This window comes from Brachypodium distachyon, chromosome 4 (genome assembly GCF_000005505.3).
Source record: "Brachypodium distachyon strain Bd21 chromosome 4, Brachypodium_distachyon_v3.0, whole genome shotgun sequence".
Lineage (NCBI taxonomy): Eukaryota > Viridiplantae > Streptophyta > Magnoliopsida > Poales > Poaceae > Brachypodium > Brachypodium distachyon.
In genome coordinates, this window is record NC_016134.3 from 1,230,030 (window position 1) to 1,251,938 (window position 21,909).

Here is a 21,909-nt window from a genome sequence, read left to right on the forward strand (position 1 = left end):
GTGACCACACACACACAAGCCAATTGGTGGTTCAGCAGTTCAACTGACTTTCAGTCAATGGATGGCCTTCATGCATGTCTTGATCATGAATCTACCCTGAATTCAAAGCCACAGATGGTTACATGTGTAATTAGTATCATCACGAGTGTATAAACAATGGATTCAACTCCTAGTGGAGTAGCCACTAGTATCTATCTACCTGGAGTATGCAGCAATGACAGTCAATTGAATGCACCGTGTCAGTCAGGCAGCAGCAGCAAGAAAGCTCTCAAGCCAGCAGAAGCTAGCCATTTCAAACCAAGCACAGGCACTTGGACTGCATCCAACCAATCCACACATCTAATGAGTAACCCCATTAACTGCATCAGGTGCTTAAATGCAGGATCTTGCTTGCATACATCCAACCATCAGCTTTTACTGCCTGCCATTCTGAAGCAACAATGCACACCACTTTCCCAGGAAATTATTTCATCCTGGGTCTTTTTCTGGGAGGTGCTGATGCATGCATGGAAGAACAAATCTTGGCCTTTAGATTATGTTTGACATTTTGGAGGTGCATTTGAATGCACATACATCACCTTTTCTGCAGATGGAACAAGATTGCAGGTTTCTTCAGTGATGAAAGGGGAACATATTTGTGAGGAGAAGATCTTATGGAGAGCGTGCCCTTTCCATTCGGTTGTTTCATCCTAGATCCTTCTTCGTGCAAGGATTGGTTATTAGGCTTTGTAGTGTACTAGCAATGTTTTAGCATTCAAGTGTGCCTGTTGTGAATGCCAAAGATGGAACAATGCAAGCTTATGTGCGAATCGATCTCTTTATGGGCTGATAGGGACAGGAGCTGATGGACACTGGCAACTGCATCTACTCCTTATTTGTGTTGAAACAGCAAAGCATTTCAGATCTGAATTGAATGCCCAAAGATTGCAAATAGTAGTATCAGACAAGACAGACACTAGTACCAACTTTGGAGCATCAGTTATTCTTCCTGTCTTTGTAACAATGTGCAAAAAAGATTTGCACAGGTACGTGTGATCTACAGGTACAACAAACTGTTATGTCACAGTATAGTACAAAACACTGTTCAAAATCCGAAATCTTCAGCACAACAAGTAATTTTCAGGGTAAAAAAAAAGTTCCGTGAAACATTCTACTGCCTAATTTAAATAATTTAGCCCATAATAAATCAAAGAGCTCTCGACAATGTCGTTTTCGACCTCGTGTTTGATTTTCCTTTTTTTGCCGCCGTCTCCCCTCTCTTTACAAGGAGCACGTCTGGTGATGATGGAGCAAAGCCTGGGTTTATGGAGCTAGTGGCATCCCTTTGGATGCAAGGCACATATGCAGTAATTAAAGAAGATGCAAGATCTTTAAAAAAATGTTTAGCCACAGCTAATGTGACACCCATTTTTAATTAACCTCACTGGCTGGCTCTGTCACTCAACTCCATGCCTGCCCCTAACACTAGGGCAGAGACATGCCTGCAGTGCGGGCAGGCAGGCTGAGTGCTCCATTGCATTGTGCTAATAAAAGTATTATATCCCATGGGAAGCCCCACTAATTAGCCCCATCAGGCACTTGAGCCTCTGGAAAACAAAACTAATACTTTTGTGTTTGTTTGTTCTTCATTTGATCTAGGATGCTGCCTGTCTGTCCCGGATGTGTGTTTATGCAGACTTTATGCGGTTATAATTACACTGGATTGTTTGGACTGCAAGACGAGACGAGACCAGACCAGAAGAAAACTGCAGCTGAACATGTAGTACATCTAATTAAACAAATTGACTGACGCGTAGTGCTTCAGATAAACAAACGAGATCTGAACAAACCAACCGCTACAAACACCATGCATATCTGAAGTCCCAAATTATCAGTCGGTAGGGAGTGGGAGAGGTAAAATAAAAAGAAACATGCATGAGAGGAATTAATTAACAGAACACAAACACAGGAATGCATTGCTTTCATACATACTACTCACCTTGGTTAATTCGGAACTGAGTGAGCAGCGGTAATTCAGTTCAGACAGACAGATCATGGCCTATAGGTTGCTGTAAACCGTACTACTACTCCGTATATATGTTCGTTTTGCCTCCATGTGCAGTTGTACTAGTATATAGTGCAAATACGCAACCAGATAAGAACAATAATCAACCGCCAGTAACACTCCATAAACACATGCTCTATGGCGGGGTTGTGAGCTCTGCTGCGTCGTGTGTGGCGTCGTATATTCTTCCCGCCGACCGCCGGTGGTCCAATGGATGTTGGCGAGGCCGCTGCTGTTGTAAAACTAATGAAAAGATTGCAAATCTACTGTGATTTACTCCAGGAGGAGACGGCGGCTGGGCGGCGTGCGCTGGGCGCTGTCGGCTGTGGCTGTAGCAAAGCCTGCCTGACATGTCTCGGCTCTCTCTCAACGCGCGCGCATCGAGGTCGAGGAGGAGGAGGAGATGACATGACATGTGGTTTGCTGCCTGCAGTGCACATGACCCGAGGCACAACCTTGCTAGGCAGAAAAGGCAAAGCCGGAGGAAAAGAATCAAATCTCAAATATTCCAAGAGCGCCACACAGGCCGGCGTTGGGCGTGCAGGTAACGATGCGACGAGCGTGTTTGGTTCTGCGGTGCACCGATGAAAAAAAGAAAAAGAAAAAAGGGGACGTCCGGAGCAGAAACGACCAAGCAAAGATGCAACACGGTGACGATGATGTTACCTCTTTGACCCCGAACAAATGAATTGTTTTTTTAAAAAAGTGTCATTTAAAATTCTGGTTCAACTAGAAGGCTCAAAGGGTATCCTGAGAGCCACAATTTTGCAGCTCTAGGACCGAGTTGGTTGTTCTCGCTCGAGGTGACCCGCTGGCCGCTGGTGCCGCGCGTTTTTAAGATCCCTTTCTCTATTCCTCGTCGCGTTTGCGGTAGACGGTTGGCGAGGGCTAGCGCCGCCTATCATCTTGAAATCGCTGACCTTTGATAAGGGGCACCGTCGACATGTGATCACCAACGGGTGAGGAAAAGGATGAAAGGATATCACGGTGACCGTCAGGTTACCCTTTTGACCCTCAGTTAAATTTTGCACGAATATCAATTAAATTGGATCGCACTTTTTTTTTGCGGGGGCACTGCTGTTATCATCAACTCAGAATATGACAACACCAAAAGTGAAAGAGAAAAAAAAAAAAAGACCCCCCGCTGCTGCATGCACTGCATCAATGCAAAACAGAGGGCCGGAGGGAGGCAAAACGGATGGAAGCTAGTCCAGCTACCACAGCGCAGAGCATGCGTTGCAGACCAAAGCCAGTCCAGTGATATTCCGTGGATGCACTTTGGGGCATGCATGGCCGCGCCCAGACATCCCAGTTAGTAATTGCCATGGCTTGACATGACAACTGCTCAAAATTAGCCCCATTCGCTAGCTTGCTTGCACAACAATAGGCAAGTATTTTGAAGATGAATACAAATTGTATGGATGGAGTAATTACTGTTGGTCAGAACAAAAGTAATATGACCACTGTTGTTGGACGGAGTGTCGGAGTTAGTACGAGTACACCTATTGTTGCTGCTAGCTATCGATCGATCAATCCGCCCGCCCTGTCTGACAGCCATACGTAGCACTACCCCTAATACCTCTGTTGTTTACAAGCCACTATACTCGCCGGCCCCCTTTCTTAATATAAGTTTGACACTGAGAAATCGACTGACTTTTAGTAAGTAATCGTGGGTGAATATGTCACTTAATTTTAACCGTCCTGCATGATGTGTTAAAGGAGATTTAAGGTTTTTTTTTCCCCTTAAATCAGTCGACCGAGATAACAACACTTTTTTTAGTATGCGTACAGTTGTGTACGTGAAGTCAATACTGACAAATACGTAGCCAAAATAGTTGTAAGACTGGAAAAACAAATTGTTGTTCCCAGATATACTCCGTGTCCTGGCATACGCCGCACTGTTGCGCATTGACTTTATTCTCTCCCTCTTTAATCTTTCCTTAATTTTTATTTTTACCGACGAGATGGATCCGTTAATTGACGCGCATTCAATTTACCCTGGATGTACGCATGCAGTTTAGTACTGCTACTGCATACCTATACTACCTGTCTGCCGCTGTTGGGACGACACTGTTTCTTCTCGCGCGGTTCATAAATAAAAAAATCGGTCGATCCATACACATTTACTACTCTGAGCATGCATCATGTGATGCCAAGGCGCGCGTGCCGTCCGTGTATTACGTCTTTGCACGTACCGTACCGATCCACACGCGTGCTCCCTCTACATTTGCTAGTTTGAGTCTTGGAAACCCCCGGCTGCAATTCTTACTTAACTAAAAGGAGTGTACGTCTATTTATCAGTGGTCTAAAAATAGTTATTTTTTCTTTCTTTTAGAAAACACAGTATAGACGCAATCACTCACACACAGGCACGTACACTCATTCTTTTTCTATGAGCAACTCCGAGAGACTGAGCCACCGGTCCGGTACGTCACTCCCACTAAAAGCATGACGCTAGTTAAAATCTGAAATAAATTCAGGAAATGCGAGCACCCATGGCACGTCTAGAACTTAAACCTTGGTGGGCTAGTTTCAACACAAGTAACCAACCACCTGAGTTAGAGTTAGCGTCGACTAAGAAATAGTTATTAATCGATCAACGCATTAAATTTCTCTCGTGCTTAGCTAGCCACAGCCTTATCCTGATCGCCACCCTGCCCGCCTGCATCGATTATCTCATCTGCATGCGACTAGCATATATGCATTGCAGCGACCACGTGCCTGGCCTGGTCGTGCGTACGTACTCCTGCATGCATGCGCGCGCGCGTACGTACAAACACATATACGCCCCGGCCGCCTGCAGCTGCGTGCACAGAGCATATTGCAGAGCACAGCAGTGCAACGTCACATCACCGTATGTATTAATTATATATTCCTTCTGGCCGGAATTTATTCGTGACAGTCTTAAATACACTTTTATTTGAACAAATTTAAAACAAATACTGTACATGAGAAATTTTGTCGTATATACCGACGTACGCTCCTCGTCACGTGCGTGCAGTTAGCTTGCCAGCCACCATGCCGAATGTGTACACAGTGCGGCAATACAGCACTGAATACCAGTATATTGTCGTAATATACAGGGCGGAGCCGGGCCCGGTGCTACCGGTGCTACAGCACCGGCCTGGCAAGGATGCTCACAATAGGATTCATCGAGTATTTAGTTCATTAGTATGAAAATTTCACAATTATATCACCATTAGTCCTATCTTAACACCGTTCTTGTCCGGTTTCCGGCTCCACCACTGCTGATATATGTTATGTATAGTACGTTCTGTATGTGCATGCATGCATGTACGTGCACAAAGCTAGCGTATATACATATACGTACGTGCATGAATAATGTTACTACAGTAGGAGTAAGTGTCAAGCAGTGCAAAACACGTCTGGCCCGTATATACACGTATACGTACGTGACATGCATGTAATGATACTACAGTGAGTGTCAAGCAGTATACGTCTTAATTCTCTGCCTTTTGTTTGACGGTGCGTCGTGTAAGTACGTGTCTGTTTGGCAATCTTTCTCGTGAAAGAAGAAGAAATGTTTTCTGGCTGTGACAGTGAACTAACAATAATGTGGTGGGACATTTCCCCCGTAAAAAAAAACAATGCGGGCGACAGTTTTCTAATCCGCGCAAAACTAAATGTTTTTTTTCTTCTTCGTTAAATTCCATAGAATCACGTTTAGGTGAATAAGTAGTCAGCACAAACTATTTTGTTTCGTCATGCATAGAAATACAACAACAAAAATCTTCACGTACCACGTTCGTTGGCCGTCGATTTCGTGATGAAAAGACAGTTTCACCCTTAGCTACTATGTTGATTTCCCATGCAGGACATACGCATTTCAAAAAAACTTTTCATTCCAAATCTTTGTCATGATCAAGCTTTGAGTAAGTTTCAACAAGATTTTTTTTATATAATTTTAGATTGAAAAAACTAAAAGTTTTAGCACCTAACACATCTCCTAACTTAGCTTAATAGCACAATTTTCAGGATGTAGCAATTTTTTATGTCTTGTACCTATAGTTATAGTCAACTGGTTGTAGCGCTTTATTTGTACGTGATGCAATTTTTTAGTGGTGTATTTACAAAGACATAATTTTGAGTTCCCTTCAGGCATCTAGACAAATGTTTTGTGGTAATTATCAAATTTCCTCGTTTGTCTTTGAACCCAACTAACATTGAAGCCTATGTTCACCACTGCGATTTTTTCCCCGATGATTTGCACTTTACAAACCAAATATGTCATGCAAGAACAAAATTTCCTCGCAATCATCCAAAAATTTGATAAAACTTCCCCTTCACAATCATTTGCATACATATAGGACGAAAAATAATCGCCTAGCACGGAAAGGGCTGCGGCCAATTAGCTACCGTAAGTACACTAAGCCACGTGGCCGATCTACAGCCGTCCAGATCCATGGGCCTCTGCCGCATCGCACGGCCCCTGACCGGTCAACCCGGGTCTCCCCCGTCTCCTCTTCCCGCCAGTAGCGCCGTCCAGAGCCAAACCTACTCCACGGATCTTCTACGGCCACCACTCTACTCCTTGCTCTATTTGTCTCAGCACCAAACCATGTAAAATTTGCAGGCTTGCACGTTTGTGATTGGCTGCTGCGTGAAGCTGTGAGCTCGTTGCCGGCCACAGAAGATCAGGAAGAGGCGGCAGCAGTAGTGCCACCAGCTTTTGACTGTTTGGATTTGCAGGAGAACAGAGGAGGAACAGTATTAATAAACAGAGCATCAAACTGCCTTTTGTTTCATTGTTTCAAATTAAATTAAAAGACCCTAAGTTCTGTTTCATACTATTGCTGGATAGTGACATGTCATGGAATTAACATGAGCAAGAAACAAAGCCCCACTTTTTTTTTTGCATATTTTTAATTTCCTTTGTGGAAGCTTTTGAATGAATTTATTAAAAGCAGGAAGATGGTTCAAAGTAGGATTTTTTTTTATTCCATGGAGGTGTTCCTTAATAAGGCTGCATTAGTCTGAGCAGACAGTAATAGCAGGCCAGCTGCACGCGTGATGCGTTTTAGCTCCCTTTTTTCTAAAAACAGTGTGTTCTTTAGTAAGCTTTTTATCGAAAATAGCAGTGAAAAATTGATATTACAAAGCTAGGCTTCTTGAAAAGAATAGAAACTTGAAGCAATAAATGAAATAAAATAATAACAATGCTCACACAGGTTTCTAAAAAGTACTAATGGGAAAAATAAATAAATTACTGCTCCTCTCCACGGCTAAAGATTCTTTTTTTGGGCTGCGATTCCTAAAGAATCTTTTTGTTTGCGTGACAGTAGAACTTGGTAACTTTGCAATGCTTAAAGCTGCCTCTTATCCACCACTGAACCCTACCAGAAAAACCTCTCTGTTTTGGACACTTTGGAGCTCTGGGTTGAACACTTGAACTTTCAGATAAGAGAGAGGATGGTGTGCTGCACAATGCATTTCAACAAGGCCAAAACTGCTTCTAATTAACCAAGCACATTTAGCATTGAACGTCTCTGATTATATTGTGCAAAAAAAAACCTCTGATTAATAATGTGTGAAACATTTGTTCCATTATTAAATTGATTCAACCAGCAGTCTAGAAAAAAGTTCTTTTTTTCTTTCAAAGAGCTGGAAGAAGGAGATGAAAATTCAGGAAAGGAAATGTGTCATTCTCATATGTGAAGAGAGAGACTCCATGTGAAGACCCCAGAGTAGCAGTATTAAAACCAGGCCCAGGCAGCGTGCTCTCCTCTTCCAACACCAACCACTCTCCCAAGAACCGGAAAGCAGCAGAACGGCATGGCGACCAGCAGTGGAGCGCGCCGCGTGCCATGACGAGGCACCGTCCTTGGCCTCCTCCTCCTCCTTCTTCAGTTCCGGTAGCAGCGATACACAGCGGCGGCGGCGGGATGGCGAGGCTGTCGCCTGGGGCGGGGGCGCCGCAGGTGGACACGGGCAAGTACGTGCGGTACACGCCGGAGCAGGTGGAGGCGCTGGAGCGCGTCTACACCGAGTGCCCCAAGCCCAGCTCGCTCCGCAGGCAGCAGATCATCAGGGACTGCCCCATCCTCTGCAACATCGAGCCCAAGCAGATCAAGGTCTGGTTCCAGAACCGCAGGTCCGTCAACTGCTTCTCTGCCTCCCCCATCCTCTCTCTCTCGTTCTCTCGATCTGGGTTCGCCTCTTCTTTTCTGGTGTGTTCGTTCTTCCCGGGCATAGCCGCCTTGTTCCGCTGCTTTCTTTCTGTGTTCTTGGAGATTGCTAGATAGATGTGCATTTTTAGGGGAATTTTTGTGTGTGCCTCTGATATCGAGTTATTGACAATGCGACGGGTTTCCTGTCTTTTTATTGGAGATTTATTTGGTGAATGTGCGTTCCTTGCTCTGTTCTGGAAAAGTTTCCAAATATGTCTCCATTTTGGGCTAAATCTTGTTAGGGAATGTTCCTTCGGAGAGCCTAAATGATGCACCTTTGCCTGCTTGTTTGAATTTGATCTTGATTTAAGGCTAAAGCTCACTTCGTTCGAAAACCTCCATGAGGATTTTGTGGCCAATATGAGAGGCGCCTTTTTTCTCTAGATTTTGACAAACTTTCCACACTGATTTGGGTCTCTGCAGCGCTACTGTTCTTTGCCATTTGTGGGGGGTAGCCAGGGAGCAAAAGATAGCATCTTACCCTTGTAGATTTTGTGGCACAGCTCTTTTTCTGGATTTAGATGGAAATATTTGGGCTATTTTAGTCCTTAATCTGGGTGGCTATTTTCCGTGCAATAATTCTCTCGAGGAAAAATTACTCCTTTGCCATTTCGTTTCATCACTGTCTTGAGGTGGTGTTCTTGTTTAGTGTGCAAAATCTCATTCCATTTCTAAGGTTACCTTTTTCTTGCTTTCTCTTTCAATCTTCGGTGCATTATACTACAACTAGTGCAACAGTTGTTTCTTTCTGTTGGTAGTAGCTATGTGGAAGAACAGGAAGAATAACGGCACTTCTGAGCAAGGTTTAGACTGGACTTTCACAGATCCAGACACACATACACATCACTTTCAATTAGGCAATGATTCAAGTATATCTTCTGTTTGCATAATATTAGCCATTTGTCTCTTTCGCAAAGGCCCTTTTGCCTTGTTGCTGTTTGATTTGATGAGGCCCCCTTTTATGCCGCACAAGGGAATATCGCCGGATTTGCCTTTGTCCAATAACAAGAATATTATGTGTTTAGAGGCCAATATCCTCTTGCTAGTTTATCTAGGTGCGCATGCCACTGAAATGTGCCTTCTCTTTGTGATTGGCAGGTGCCGGGAGAAGCAGCGGAAGGAGTCCTCCCGCATGCAGACGGTGAACCGGAAGCTTACTGCAATGAACAAGCTGCTTATGGAGGAGAATGACCGGCTGCAGAAGCAGGTGTCGCGTCTCGTCTACGAGAACATGTCCGCGAAGAGCCTGAAGACTCAGCTCCGCAATGTGAGCTTCCTGCCCTTCTGGATGTTATGTGGGCCTGTGGACTTTAGAAGTAGTTTCATGTTATGTTGTGCTTAAAAGAAAAATGCTACTATCTTGTTGCATTTTCAGTGACATTTGCTTGCATTTCTGCAGGCTTCTGCGGCCACCACGGACACGAGCTGCGAGTCCGTGGTGACGAGTGGTCAGCACCATCAGCAGCAAAACCCTGCAGCACCGCGTCCCCAAAGGGATGCGAACAACCCAGCTGGGTAATTGAAATGCCTATTCTCATCTCTTAGATCAATTAGGTCTATTCATTGTGAGTTTGCTGAGATGTTCTTTACCGTGCAGTCTGCTCGCTATTGCTGAGGAGACCCTGGCAGAGTTCCTGTCCAAGGCGACAGGGACTGCTGTCGAATGGGTGCAAATGGTTGGGATGAAGGTAATGCAATTGTTGTACAAGATAGTACTGCGCAATGTGTTCATTTTTCTAGCTTGTCTGTTCTAATTGCTCTGAATTGTACCTTGATTACAGCCTGGTCCGGATTCCATTGGAATCATCGCTGTTTCGCACAATTGTAGTGGCGTAGCAGCCCGAGCTTGCGGTCTTGTGAGCCTTGAGCCCACAAAGGTATGATGCTGCTCATTGGCATTGCTTTGTGTTTTCCCTTCTGCATTCATGTGACACCACCTAATGAGCTTCCTTTAGGTTGCGGAGATCCTCAAGGATCGTCCATCTTGGTATCGCGACTGTCGTTGCGTTGATATCCTCCATGTTATCCCTACGGGTAATGGAGGAACTATCGAGCTAATCTACATGCAGGTGTGCATATGCTCACTATTAAATTGCAGCTTTCTTTCATGTACTTGTTGTTGTACTGGTTGATATTGTTGGTTTTGATGATGCTCATTGCCATTTTAAACCCTTAGACTTATGCACCAACGACTTTGGTGGCACCTCGAGACTTCTGGACACTCCGTTACACCAGTGGCCTTGAAGATGGCAGCCTTGTGGTATTAAATCGATCTTTAATTGCCTGCTGTAATTTTACAAAAAGCATATAGGCTACTGCCATTGTTGTTGGCCTTTGTCATGTTCTGATTGGGCTCGATCTGTTTGGACAAACAGTATTATGGTGACTGCCCACTATAGTGTAATAATTCTATATTAAATGGTGCCTTCAGTCATTTATTTCAAAACTACATTCAGTACCTTGCAGTTTGCTGATAATGTGATGATTTTCTTGTGACTGCAGATCTGTGAAAGGTCGTTGACTCAGTCCACAGGTGGTCCATCTGGTCCTAACACTCCTAATTTTATCAGAGCCGAGGTGCTCCCTAGTGGTTATCTGATTAGACCATGCGAGGGAGGTGGCTCCATGATTCACATCGTGGACCATGTTGATTTGGATGTAAGTAGCAGCGAGGCTTTGTTACCAATTTCATACCTGAATATTTTTGCGATACACATCTTATTAATGATGTGTGTTTATAGGCCTGGAGTGTGCCAGAGGTGCTTAGACCGCTCTATGAGTCTCCAAAGATCCTTGCACAGAAGACGACTATTGCAGTATGTGGGCTGTCCTATTTCATCGCAATATCCATAGTTTTATTCACGCACCGGTGACATATAATGGTTGTTTCTGTACAGGCACTGCGGCACATTAGGCAAATTGCACATGAATCAAGTGGTGAAATCCCATATGGTGCTGGGCGACAGCCCGCAGTTCTCAGAACCTTCAGTCAAAGGCTCAGCAGGTCTGTAACTATTGAATGGACATAGGCTCTCACCGCTATTTCCTGGACTGCCTTGCAGCAATATTAGATGCATGTGTCGGTCACATCTCTAAATTTGAGACCATTTTTCAGAGGCTTCAACGATGCTGTGAGTGGATTTCCAGATGATGGTTGGTCTTTGTTGAGTAGCGATGGCTCTGAGGATATTACCATCACAGTAAACTCATCTCCAAACAAGCTTGCTGGATCGCATGTCAGCCCTTCACCACTCTTTTCTGCCATTGGGGGTGGCATCTTGTGTGCAAAGGCATCAATGCTACTGCAGGTACTTATAATCCAATTAGTTTGTTGTTTCTCTACTAAATAAATAGATAATCTTTATGTTTGTTTCACTTGACCATATTACCACTATCATAAAGTTAACCAAGTGAAACTTTTGGATGATGCAGAATGTTCCGCCTGCTTTACTTGTGCGATTTCTGAGGGAGCATCGCTCTGAATGGGCTGATCCTGGCGTTGATGCTTATTCTGCTGCCTCTTTGAGGGCCAGCCCGTATGCTGTTCCCGGTTTAAGGGCTGGTGGGTTCATGGGCAGTCAGGTTATACTACCTCTCGCGCACACATTAGAACATGAAGAGGTAATGAGTTACCTCAGTCTGTTTAGCTCTCTTATGTCATAATGAATCGACAATATTATTGTATCAATCCAAAATTTTCTTATTGCAGTTCCTGGAGGTCCTTCGGCTCGAAGGGCACGGTTTTAGCCATGATGAGGTGCTTCTTGCACGAGATATGTACCTTCTGCAGGTATGCTGTTTTTCTGATTTATTTCTTTAGGTTGGGCTGTTTGTTGTGACCTAATGGTACGATGTTATTTGCTACTGTAGCTTTGCAGTGGGGTTGATGAAAATGCTGCAGGTGCTTGTGCACAGCTTGTGTTTGCACCTATCGATGAATCTTTTGCTGATGATGCACCTCTGCTACCCTCAGGCTTCCGTGTGATACCACTGGACACGAAGACGGTTAGTACATTTTATCAATCCAGCTATTCCTGAAGTCCTCTTCTTGTTTTTGTTGTTATACTAACTTCCCATTATGAACTGAACTGCAGGATGTGCCATCTGCCACACGCACACTTGACCTTGCATCTGCCCTTGAGGTTGGATCCGGTGGAGCTTTGCGTGGTTCAAGTGATGCCTCTGGCACATGCAACATGAGATCGGTTCTGACCATAGCCTTCCAGTTCTCATTCGAGAATCATCTCCGTGAAAGCGTGGCAGCCATGGCCAGGCAATATGTGAGGGCCGTGATGGCATCTGTGCAGAGGGTGGCCATGGCAATAGCTCCTTCGCGCCTTGGCTCACAGATCGAACTGAAGCACCCTCCTGGCTCGCCAGAGGCGCTTACACTTGCTAGCTGGATTGGCAAGAGCTACAGGTGATATTACCTTGCTCACGTTTTTTTTTTCCGTCTTTGTAGAGCCACCTACATTGTCTATCCTGGAGCCATGTATGCTCTTTTACCCACTCTATCTGAAGTTGTTAACATCATCGAAAACTTTCAGTGCTCATACTGGAGCAGAGATCCGCTGGTCGAACACAGAAGATGCTGATTCTCCTCTGATGCTCCTGTGGAACCACAGCGACGCAATACTCTGCTGTTCCCTGAAGGTCAGTGCATGTGGAATTCTGTTGTTTCATCACACATTTGGCTGTTCCTGAAACCACCTTGCTAACAAGGCAGTTTTTGGGCTACTGACCCCAACCGCAGGCTGCTCCCATGTTCACCTTCGGCAACAACGCGGCACTGGACATGCTGGAGACGACGCTGGTCAACCTGCAGGACATCTCGCTGGAGGCGATCCTGGACGACGAGGGCCGCAAGGCGCTGTGCACTGATTTCTCCAAGATCATGCAGCAGGTAACCATCTCTCACCTCTTCTCCTGTCCATCCAACTCCACTGGCATTGGGACCGACTGACGGAAGGGAACCTTTAATCTGTCTGTCAAGGGTTTCGCGTACCTCCCGGCGGGCGTGTGCAAGTCGAGCATGGGGCGGCAGGCGTCGTACGAGCAGGCGGTGGCATGGAAGGTGCTGAGCGACGACGTGGCGGGCGCCCCGCACTGCCTCGCCTTCATGTTCGTCAACTGGACCTTCCTGTGATCCGACATACTGCATATTTCGACGCCCTGTCTTTTTTTACTGCTTTTGCTTGTGCTGCCAAGGACCTCTATATCGTCGGCCATTGGCCTCTCGTTTCACAATGGTGCAATGCATTTACCCTAGCTGTCGCTTGTACCTCTCTGTGTTTGCATGTGTGTTTGTGTTCATGGCCTGAACTTGCTGTGTGTTAATTTGTAGCGTCCTTTGTTGTCTGAAAACCAGATTTGAGATTCGTGCCGTGTGCGAGTGTGATCAGCACTTTTATCTATCTGTATATCTATGATCTATGTTGTGGGATCATATGATGAACCGAACCGAAAAACTGCTTTGCTGTTGGTTCGTGTAGTTTGTTGGGGCTGTTCCTGGGCGTTCTTATCTGTCAAGGAGCAGGTGGGTGTATATACTGTGTGTGGTGTCCGGCTGAGCAGGAAGGCAATTTTCTCAGCTTTGCTAGTCGTGGACATTGGCATTCTGAGTTTCTGACTGATCCTGACGAGACACACTTGTTTTCCATATTAAGTCTCATATCAAGCGTTAAAATACTACATGTATCTAGATTTTTTTAAATATAGGCTTTTTTTTAGGGATTTTTTAGGTATTTTTTAAAATATACGCTTTTTTTGAGGGGATTTTTTAGGTATAGGTACATTCATATTTGGACAAATTTGCTCATATTAAGTTTCATATTAAGAGTTTTGGACAAATTTGAGTGAACAGTTGCATGAATGAATTCTCGCTCCTACTAAAGCCCAGCCCATCAGCGCACCGTAGGCTGAGCCCGGCCCATGCACCTTCTTCCTCCTCGCTGCAGCCCTGCAACGGCTGCAACCGCAGCTCCGCCATTTTTCTCCTTTCTCCTTCTTCTTCGCTCTCTCTCGAAGCGGAAGCGAAGAGCGAAGAAGCCATGCTGCTCTCGCGCTCCACGCGACCCATCCTCTCCCCCTTCCTCCGCAAGCCCAAACCCAGCCGCCTCCCCAAACCCTTCTCCTCCGCCTCCGCCTCCGCCTCCGCGCTGACGCCGCCGACCCCGCGCAGCCCCGCCACCACCGCCCACGTCCCGGAGGACCCGACCCCGCTCTTCCTCCGCCCGCCGACGCACCCCGTCCCGGCGCCCTCCCTCGCCGCCTTCCGCCGCCGCGCCGCCGCGCTCGTCCCGCCCAACGCGCCGCACCTCCACCGCCACCTCCGCTGGCTCCTCGCCGACGCCTCCTCCTCCACCGCCAATCCCGACCCAGCTGTCCACCTCCTCCGCGCGCCGCTCGACGAGCTCGAGGCCCTGTGGCTGCGCCACGTGCGGGACCGCCGCCCGTTCCAGTACGTGGTCGGGAACGAGCACTGGAGGGACCTGGTGGTGGCCGTCCGGGACGGGGTGCTCATCCCGCGGCCCGAGACGGAGGCCGTGGTGGACATGGTGGGGAGCGTCGAGGGGTTCGGGGACGGCTGGTGGGCCGACCTCGGGACCGGAAGCGGGGCTATCGCCGTGGCCGTGGCCAGGATGTTGGGGCCCCGAGGGAGGGTCTTCGCCACCGACGTCAGCGAGGTCGCCGTTGAGGTCGCCCGGCTCAATGTCGAGAGGTACGGGATGCAGGTGAGTGGATTTTTGAACGTGTGTTTCGATGCGAGAATTTTTAAGCTAGTATTTTTTTTAACACTTTGATCAGAATAAAATGCTGCCGAAATGATACTGAGCTAAGCAATGGATGTTTATTCTCACTTCTCATGGGTATCATCAGTGAGTCTACTGAGCTGGCTAAACCTGTGTTACAATAGTGGCGTCAAAATGGTGGTGTAGGGCTGAAAATGCGGATACCTAGCTGGGTGATCCGTAGCCAAACCAAAAAAAATTGCTACTACAGCAGATGGATTGACATCAGTTAGTTCTAACTTACTGGTGTAGATGGCAAGCAAATCGAATTGCATTGAGATTTACCCTCGGGAAAAAATTCAAGTAGTTAGTTGTCTAGTACACCTATCGTGGTTTACATCCACCCAAAGTTAGTGGGAGCTAGTTGCTCCTTGTAGTCCCACAACTATCACAGCAAAATTTATTTTTACCTTGCAGAAGTACATAGACATCCGTAGTTAACACTGAATTTTGCTGCGTTGAAAATAGGATAAAGTTGAGATAAGGCACGGCTCATGGTTTGAGCCTCTAGAAGATGTGAAAGGAAAACTTATGGGCGTGATTAGTAACCCTCCGTACATACCAACTGATGATCTACCTGGTTTGCAACCTGAAGTTGGTTGGCATGAACCAAAACTGGCACTTGATGGAGGCAAGGATGGACTTGACCATTTGCTTCATCTCTGTGAAGGATTATCTTCCGCACTGAAGCCTGGAGGTTTCTTTGTTTTTGAGGTAAAACATATCTTCAGATGCCCATGTCTTTGTTTGCTACGAACCATTGTACATTACCGCTGATGTCTAGATAAATTCCAAATGTTTCAGTCATACTCGTACATAAACTTTAATTTCTACCAATATGTTCTCCAGTTTAGCTGTAGTGGATGTTTGGCTGCTATGACTTTCAGTTGATCACTTAGTAAGTGGTTGGTACATTTGTACAAGTTCTGGTGTTCATATTGGAGATATCACATTGCATGAAACAACAATGAAGTGTTGCTTTTAATGTGAACTATCCCAGCATTCTTGCCCTACAGAGTCTTAAACCATATTCCCTACATGAGACAGATGCACATTCTCTCTGTTTTTTCCTGAACGACTTACATTGGCAGTTTCACTCCAAAAGATGTAACATACACAAATCTCTTTGTGTCTATTTGGCAGACAAATGGCGACAAACAGTCTGAGTTTCTTGCCGATTTCATAAGTACAAAGTGGAGTTCTTCTTTTTGCAACGTGGAGGCAGTTTTAGACTTTGCAGACATCAAACGTTTTGTAAGAGGATATCGCAGATGACAACATGGATGCAGATGAGAACATTCTCTCTGTTTTTTTTCCTGAATGACTTACATTGGCAGTTTCACTCCAAAAGATGTAACATACACAAATCTCTTTGTGTCTATTTGGCAGACAAATGGCAACAAACAGTCCGAGTTTCTTGCCGATTTCATAAGTACAAAGTGGAGTTCTTCTTTTTGCAACGTGGAGGCAGTTTTAGACTTTGCAGACATCAAACATTTTGTAAGAGGATATCGCGGATGAGAACATGGATGCTGATGCAATATTCTGGGTGGCCACTTTTGTTCCCTCATGATTTTTGGTAAGAACTATGCTGAATGGTCCAATTTCTGACTTCTTTGCAATGCAGTAGCAGCATGCAACACTTGGTTGTTTCAGCTATCACCTTTTGTTCCTGGCGCCGCTGAAGCAATTTCTGGATCCGTAGCTTTCAAAACCGGACACCCGACCCCCCTGGGCCTGTTTCCGCCTGGTCTGGGCGGTTTTGACTGGGTTGACCGCCACATTGGCTGCCTCTCTGGCACTGCAACGTTGGCTTCAAGAGGCACACATGAACTGCAGCAAGTGTAATAGCAACAGTCACAGCATGCATGAACTTCTTGCTCATCTTTTCCAGTTCAATTCGCAGGTCATTGACCTCCTTTTGCAGCTCTTCAATCCTCAGGTCCTGTGAGGCCAATTCAAACTCCAGCTTCAACTTCTCTTCTTCAGTCCTCCTCAGTTCATTCTTCAGGCCATGCTCCTCTGTCTTCTTCCTGGAACCACTGCAGAGACGCTCGTCCATCATCTCAAGGAAGTGCCCGTCGCTCATCTGAAATACCCCAGCTCTAGGCCAATCTTCCCCCTCTTCAAGGAAGTCAGGCATCTACCCGCAAATCAAATCGATTAGATACAAATCAGAGGGGAAACCAGCGGAGGAAAGAGAAGGAAAACCAAATCGAATAACGGCGACAAACAAGGGTTCCTCTGGTCGCCGGAGCTAAAGAACAGAATTGAGCGAGAGAGGCAGCCAACGTGGCGGTCAACCCGGTCAAAACCGCCCAGACCAGGCGGAAACAGGCCCGGGGGGTCAGGTGTTTGGTTTTGAAAGTTCAAGGGGGTTAAATACCCGGTTTCATAGTTTAGGGTGTTCTTTGAACTTCTCGATTAGTTGAGGGGGGTAAAATGGACTTATTTCTTACTTAAATGTGTATTTCCGCTTGCCAGAACATGCTAAATTGCTGTGACACTCAGTTTCTTAGACTCAACAAAGTAACACAGTTAGTTACGTATGACTTATGAGACAAAGCTTGGACATACTGTAAGCTGAGACATAGCTTTTAGGTTCCTTTTCCTCTCCATGAATAATGGCTTCTAGTCATTTAAGTCTGAATCAAGTGATACCAAACTATTACTACGCTATGTCAAACTTCTATTCCAGCATGTCATGCTGATGCCGAGAGCTGCTGCTTTAAATGATATCTCTGTTGTGTGAAGATATAATTGATGTCTTGTATTTTTCTATCTTCTCGAGTGTAACAGAAGGAAGTGCTATTGTCAACTTGTATATCCCTGATTCTTTCTTTTTGCACACATACCAAGATCTTGTATTAAAGTAAGAAAAAAAACAGGTCTTTTTTTTTTGAGAAAAACCCGGGTCTTTAACCAATCATTATACCTTGATACTTAAATCATTATCCACAAAATCTGAAACACTTATTATGGATCGGAGGAAGTAATGAATAATGTTAACAGACTCGTGCTGCAGATTTCCAGTGATCAGATTTTACTATTTACAGCTTCATGTTTTATTTGGCTCATAAGCTTTTGTTGAACTTCCTGCCCTGCTGATTCCAATCCCTGATGAGCTCTCCAGTTCTGATAACATCTCCAGTAGAGCTCATGCATTGCAAGTTGTTTTTTCTTTTCACAATCATGATAGCACTGCAACTTGGCGATAGTGATATTTCTAACAGAGAACTAGTGAGTCGAGGGGACTACATTATCAGATATGGAGTTCAAGGGACAAACTCAAATTTTCTGGTAATATATAAGGAGTATACTTCTTTCTTGTGTCCCAAAGATGTTGAACTCGTCATGTGAATCTTGTTCTATTACTGTTTGTGATTCCAATCCCTGATGTAACGCTGCTCTTTCTTCTCCTCTGATTTTCAGACCCTTCCCATTTGAAAAGGAAAAAAGAACAGGTATCAATGTTCTGGGCTGGCTTCAGCGAGAAGCGAGCAACTTGATTACATAATACCTCTGTGTAAGCTTATCACTTGCGATCTAAGCGTCGCAGTGGCAATAACATAGTGCAGGTCAATCATGGTCTTTGTGCATGTGAGATGATATCTTTTTTTGCCAACCTGCCGTCCATGGTCCAAGGAAGCTCTTCTACACTGGACACAAGTCTTATAGCAGTGTTTGCGTACAAAAAAGGTGTACCTGGCATTTGTTTTTAGGGGCTGTGTGTGGCCAATTGTCCTTTTTGGCGTGTTGGGTCGTGATAATGTGGTTTGGAGGGAGAGGCCAAATAGTGGGCTTACATTATTTGTCTGTGGTATTTTAATTTCGTTCTTCCTTGCCACCCTTTGGGGTCCATCTCCAGGTAAATTATGTGGGGAATGAAAATACTGCACATTTGTGCGCATCTGGAGTAGAAACATTGCCGGGTTTCTGAAAACTGAAATAAACGTCGAGAGCTTTACAAAATCAAGCAGCAGCTCACGACAAGATTGCTGATGAACAACACCTGAATTATGAACTTCTTTACATGATAATGATATGGTGCTTTTTTTTTGTTACATTTGGTGGCCAACTATGTCAGGCTTGTCCCTCCTTTAGATTACCAGAGTTCGATTATCACGAATGGCATGTGTTGGGTGGTCTATCTACCTGGATTTTTCGCTGCAGGTTTTTCTGAGTCCCATGGCTGTTTTTTTTATTAAAAAAATGAAGCATAGTCCCATGGCTGCTAAATTTAACATGATTCCCCAAATCCATATGCTCTGGGTTTTTCTTTCCTGAGTCACATGGCTGCTAAATTTATTCGCAGCATCCCAGGTTCCCAGGAGCCGTTGGATTCTCCATACCAAGAGCGTGACAAGGAAGGATCGACCGCACATTGCAGTACAATGGGATGTCGGATCCTTTCATATGCTGTCTCCTCCCCATCTTCTTATGCCTTTTTAGGCCAACTCCTTGACCAAATCTACAGAGGGAGAGAGACTAGAGAAATGTTGAGAGAGAGCAGGTATGGCTTTTTCTGCTATCTGCCCATTGATGTTGATCCAGCTGAGCTGTTCCAACCAATCTCTTAGCAGGACATGCTCCTGTTCTGTGACTTGATTTGCCAACCGTGGCTGCAATCATGATTGACTGTTTTCTGTTATTCTATATTTCCTTTTTTTCGCGGTTGTAAATGCGTGATTTAGGAGGCTAATTCTTGCCCTGGAGCATCATCATCCGTGCACAAGATTGGGCAGATGGAGACTTGGAGGGAGAGTAGTACAACGTGTACAAAAAATGGAGATCGTGTAGGAGATATCAGTGATGGCGATTCATGTGTACTCCATACCACGACAAGTATTTAGAAATGGATGGAGCAAGCAGTAAACGCAAGTCAAGTCAAGGAAAACATTGGCAGGTTGGGGGCTTAGTGTGGCCTTTGACCTTCTCGTTGTTGAGAGTATTATAGGATGGCAGCAGAAATTGCAGAGCACCAAGTCAAGTCAAGACATAAACTCCACATTATGGTGGCCTGCAGTTACAATTAAGGATTAAAAACCCTGCAAAAATCAGAATGCAGATTATGAATGCCAGGTCAAGATCCAAATTAATAGTATCTGTATTTGAGAAGGAAAACTATATCCATGGACATCTGACCTCCGACTTATGATGCAATGCCTAATGAATAATATAGTCAGAAATAATAATATAGTAGCTAGGGATCAAATATGCAAAAAGAAAAAGGAAGAGGAATAAAGGAGGAGGAAAAAGAGAAAGGAAAAAAAATGGCAAGTTGCTTTGCTTGTGCAAAAACAAATCTCAGCTTAGCTAGCGTCATGCAGACACTTCTTGACCTGGTAGCATCTCCTATTCTCATTTCATCACAGGTCAACCAGGAGGTTGCTTGTCTTCCATCTTTACCATGCAACCCTATGATTTGGCAGCACTTCCCCCAATGATTAGGCATGTGGGTGGCATGTGATTGATCTCATCTTGCACAAAGATCCCCTAAAGACGTCAATAACTACGTGTTGCGGAAATAATTAAGCGCCAACACTATTGGAATTTATCTTTGTTTGATCACTTGTAATTAAACCATCAGCTCATATGTATGACCCATTTGATAAATGGAGACAACAAGTGCTTTTTTTTTTCTTGTGATGTATTATTCTTAATTAGCTATGGTGGTTCATCTCCCTAAGTGAGTAGTGGTAGTGGTTCAGAGTAGCATTGCTTTCTTTGGTCAGGCACTTTCCAACAGTTTGGCACCAAACAGTAACAACCAAAAACAAGAGCTGAGGTTCAGACAAAGAAGAGGACAAGAAGTGAATGGTGATCTCTTTTAGTTATGTCATGTTTTTCTCCTTTTGATCATCACTTGCAGGTTTGTCAGACGTGTCAACACAAAAATAGATCTAGAAAAAGGATGCTTGCAGGGAGGAAGAAGCTGCACTTCTTTCTGGGCCCACATACACAGAGAAAGAAAGAGACAACGGAAAGGAAACAAAGCAACAAAGACTAATAATGCTCTCTCTCTCTCTCTAGAATATAATTCATCAGTGTAGCAGAATAAGTCATGAGAAGAAACGAAAAAAAGAAGAAGAGCCGGGTGCAACTGTACCAGCATGAACATTGGAATCGTAATATTTTAAACTGTATAAAAATTGGCAAAAATTTCATGTTTTTCCATCAAAATTTTGCAAGCATATAAGAGACTTTTGGTTCGTTATAATTTTTACCGACCAACATAAGAGGCGTACATTCCTTGCTTTTCATTATTGTGAAAACCTTCGGGATCTACAAACAAAGGCGAAAACTTCTTTAACGAATAAAGATTAAAATTACTTACTCTGGTAGCAAACGATGGTGCTTTGTGCGCAGATTGGTAATTTTGGTCGTTAATTTTCATACCATTAATGTTAAATTTTTTGATAATGAAATTAGTTTTCTTGTCAGTTCCGATAATAGAGTTGTTAATCGAGCAATCTTTTCTTTCCTTAATAGTCAAAGTTAGAGAAGTTGGAGAGCATAATTTCTAGAACGTTGTTTGTTCATGAGTGGAGGTAGGACATGAAATACGGGAAACACATTAATGTTGTAGCGTCAAATTGGCATTAACATTAATGTCTCTGCATATTTTCTGAAGAAAAAAAATGCTATTGTAAGATGACATCGACATGCACATGCAATTAATTGCCAGCTTAGTACTTGCATCCAATTAACCGCTGCAACCTTATTTTCTCGTCATCTGCACTCCACAGCCCGTGCCATTCCGTGCGTAATAACTCTTCTTAATTAATGCTTAACACTTGAATGAACTCTACTGGCCGCTCTCCCATGTTTCTTTTCTTTTTCTCTTCTAAAAACAATCTTATGCAAGAAAAGAATAAAAACAACA

At 44.6% G+C, this 21,909-nt stretch overlaps 2 protein-coding genes across 10 annotated transcripts; both read left to right on the top strand.

The window, feature by feature from the left end:
• Positions 1–7,768: 7,768 nt before the first annotated feature.
• LOC100838127 (homeobox-leucine zipper protein HOX33) lies at positions 7,769–13,713 on the top strand. Its single transcript, XM_003577405.4, has 18 exons — positions 7,769–8,156; positions 9,331–9,499; positions 9,632–9,747; positions 9,830–9,920; positions 10,014–10,109; positions 10,188–10,301; positions 10,409–10,492; positions 10,735–10,890; positions 10,974–11,048; positions 11,130–11,236; positions 11,348–11,540; positions 11,665–11,853; positions 11,942–12,022; positions 12,103–12,237; positions 12,327–12,652; positions 12,780–12,885; positions 12,986–13,135; positions 13,226–13,713. The coding sequence occupies exons 1-18, from the start codon at positions 7,870–7,872 to the stop codon at positions 13,376–13,378; spliced, it is 2,628 nt and encodes an 875-aa protein (XP_003577453.1). The 5' UTR covers positions 7,769–7,869; the 3' UTR covers positions 13,379–13,713.
• A 451-nt stretch (positions 13,714–14,164) lies between these two features.
• LOC100840562 (release factor glutamine methyltransferase) lies at positions 14,165–19,674 on the top strand. 9 transcript variants are annotated; one of them, XR_001407369.2, is made up of 5 exons: positions 14,180–14,966; positions 15,492–15,737; positions 16,167–16,602; positions 18,223–18,323; positions 18,456–18,995. XR_001407369.2 is itself a non-coding variant. In XM_024455067.1 (3 exons), the coding sequence occupies exons 1-3, from the start codon at positions 14,283–14,285 to the stop codon at positions 18,468–18,470; spliced, it is 945 nt and encodes a 314-aa protein (XP_024310835.1). In that variant the 5' UTR covers positions 14,165–14,282; the 3' UTR covers positions 18,471–18,999. The 9 variants fall into 9 exon arrangements, 2 of the variants coding, with proteins under 2 accessions (XP_024310835.1, XP_014757303.1); XR_001407370.2 differs by having other exon boundaries at positions 18,257–18,323; XR_002960351.1 differs by lacking the exons at positions 18,223–18,323; positions 18,456–18,995 and adding an exon at positions 19,339–19,674.
• Positions 19,675–21,909: the final 2,235 nt, after the last annotated feature.

Bases quoted from the DNA above. Each gene is read 5' to 3' on its own strand.
- LOC100840562 (XM_014901817.2), top strand. From the start codon at position 14,283: ATGCTGCTCTCGCGCTCCACGCGACCCATCCTCTCCCCCTTCCTCCGC. The intron at 14,967-15,491 runs GTGAGTGGATTT...CGTTGAAAATAG, and splicing joins TCGAGAGGTACGGGATGCAG to GATAAAGTTGAGATAAGGCA. The intron at 15,738-16,166 runs GTAAAACATATC...TCTATTTGGCAG, and splicing joins GAGGTTTCTTTGTTTTTGAG to ACAAATGGCGACAAACAGTC.
- LOC100838127 (XM_003577405.4), top strand. From the start codon at position 7,870: ATGACGAGGCACCGTCCTTGGCCTCCTCCTCCTCCTTCTTCAGTTCCG. The intron at 10,110-10,187 runs GTATGATGCTGC...AGCTTCCTTTAG, and splicing joins TGAGCCTTGAGCCCACAAAG to GTTGCGGAGATCCTCAAGGA. The intron at 11,049-11,129 runs GTATGTGGGCTG...GTTTCTGTACAG, and splicing joins CACAGAAGACGACTATTGCA to GCACTGCGGCACATTAGGCA.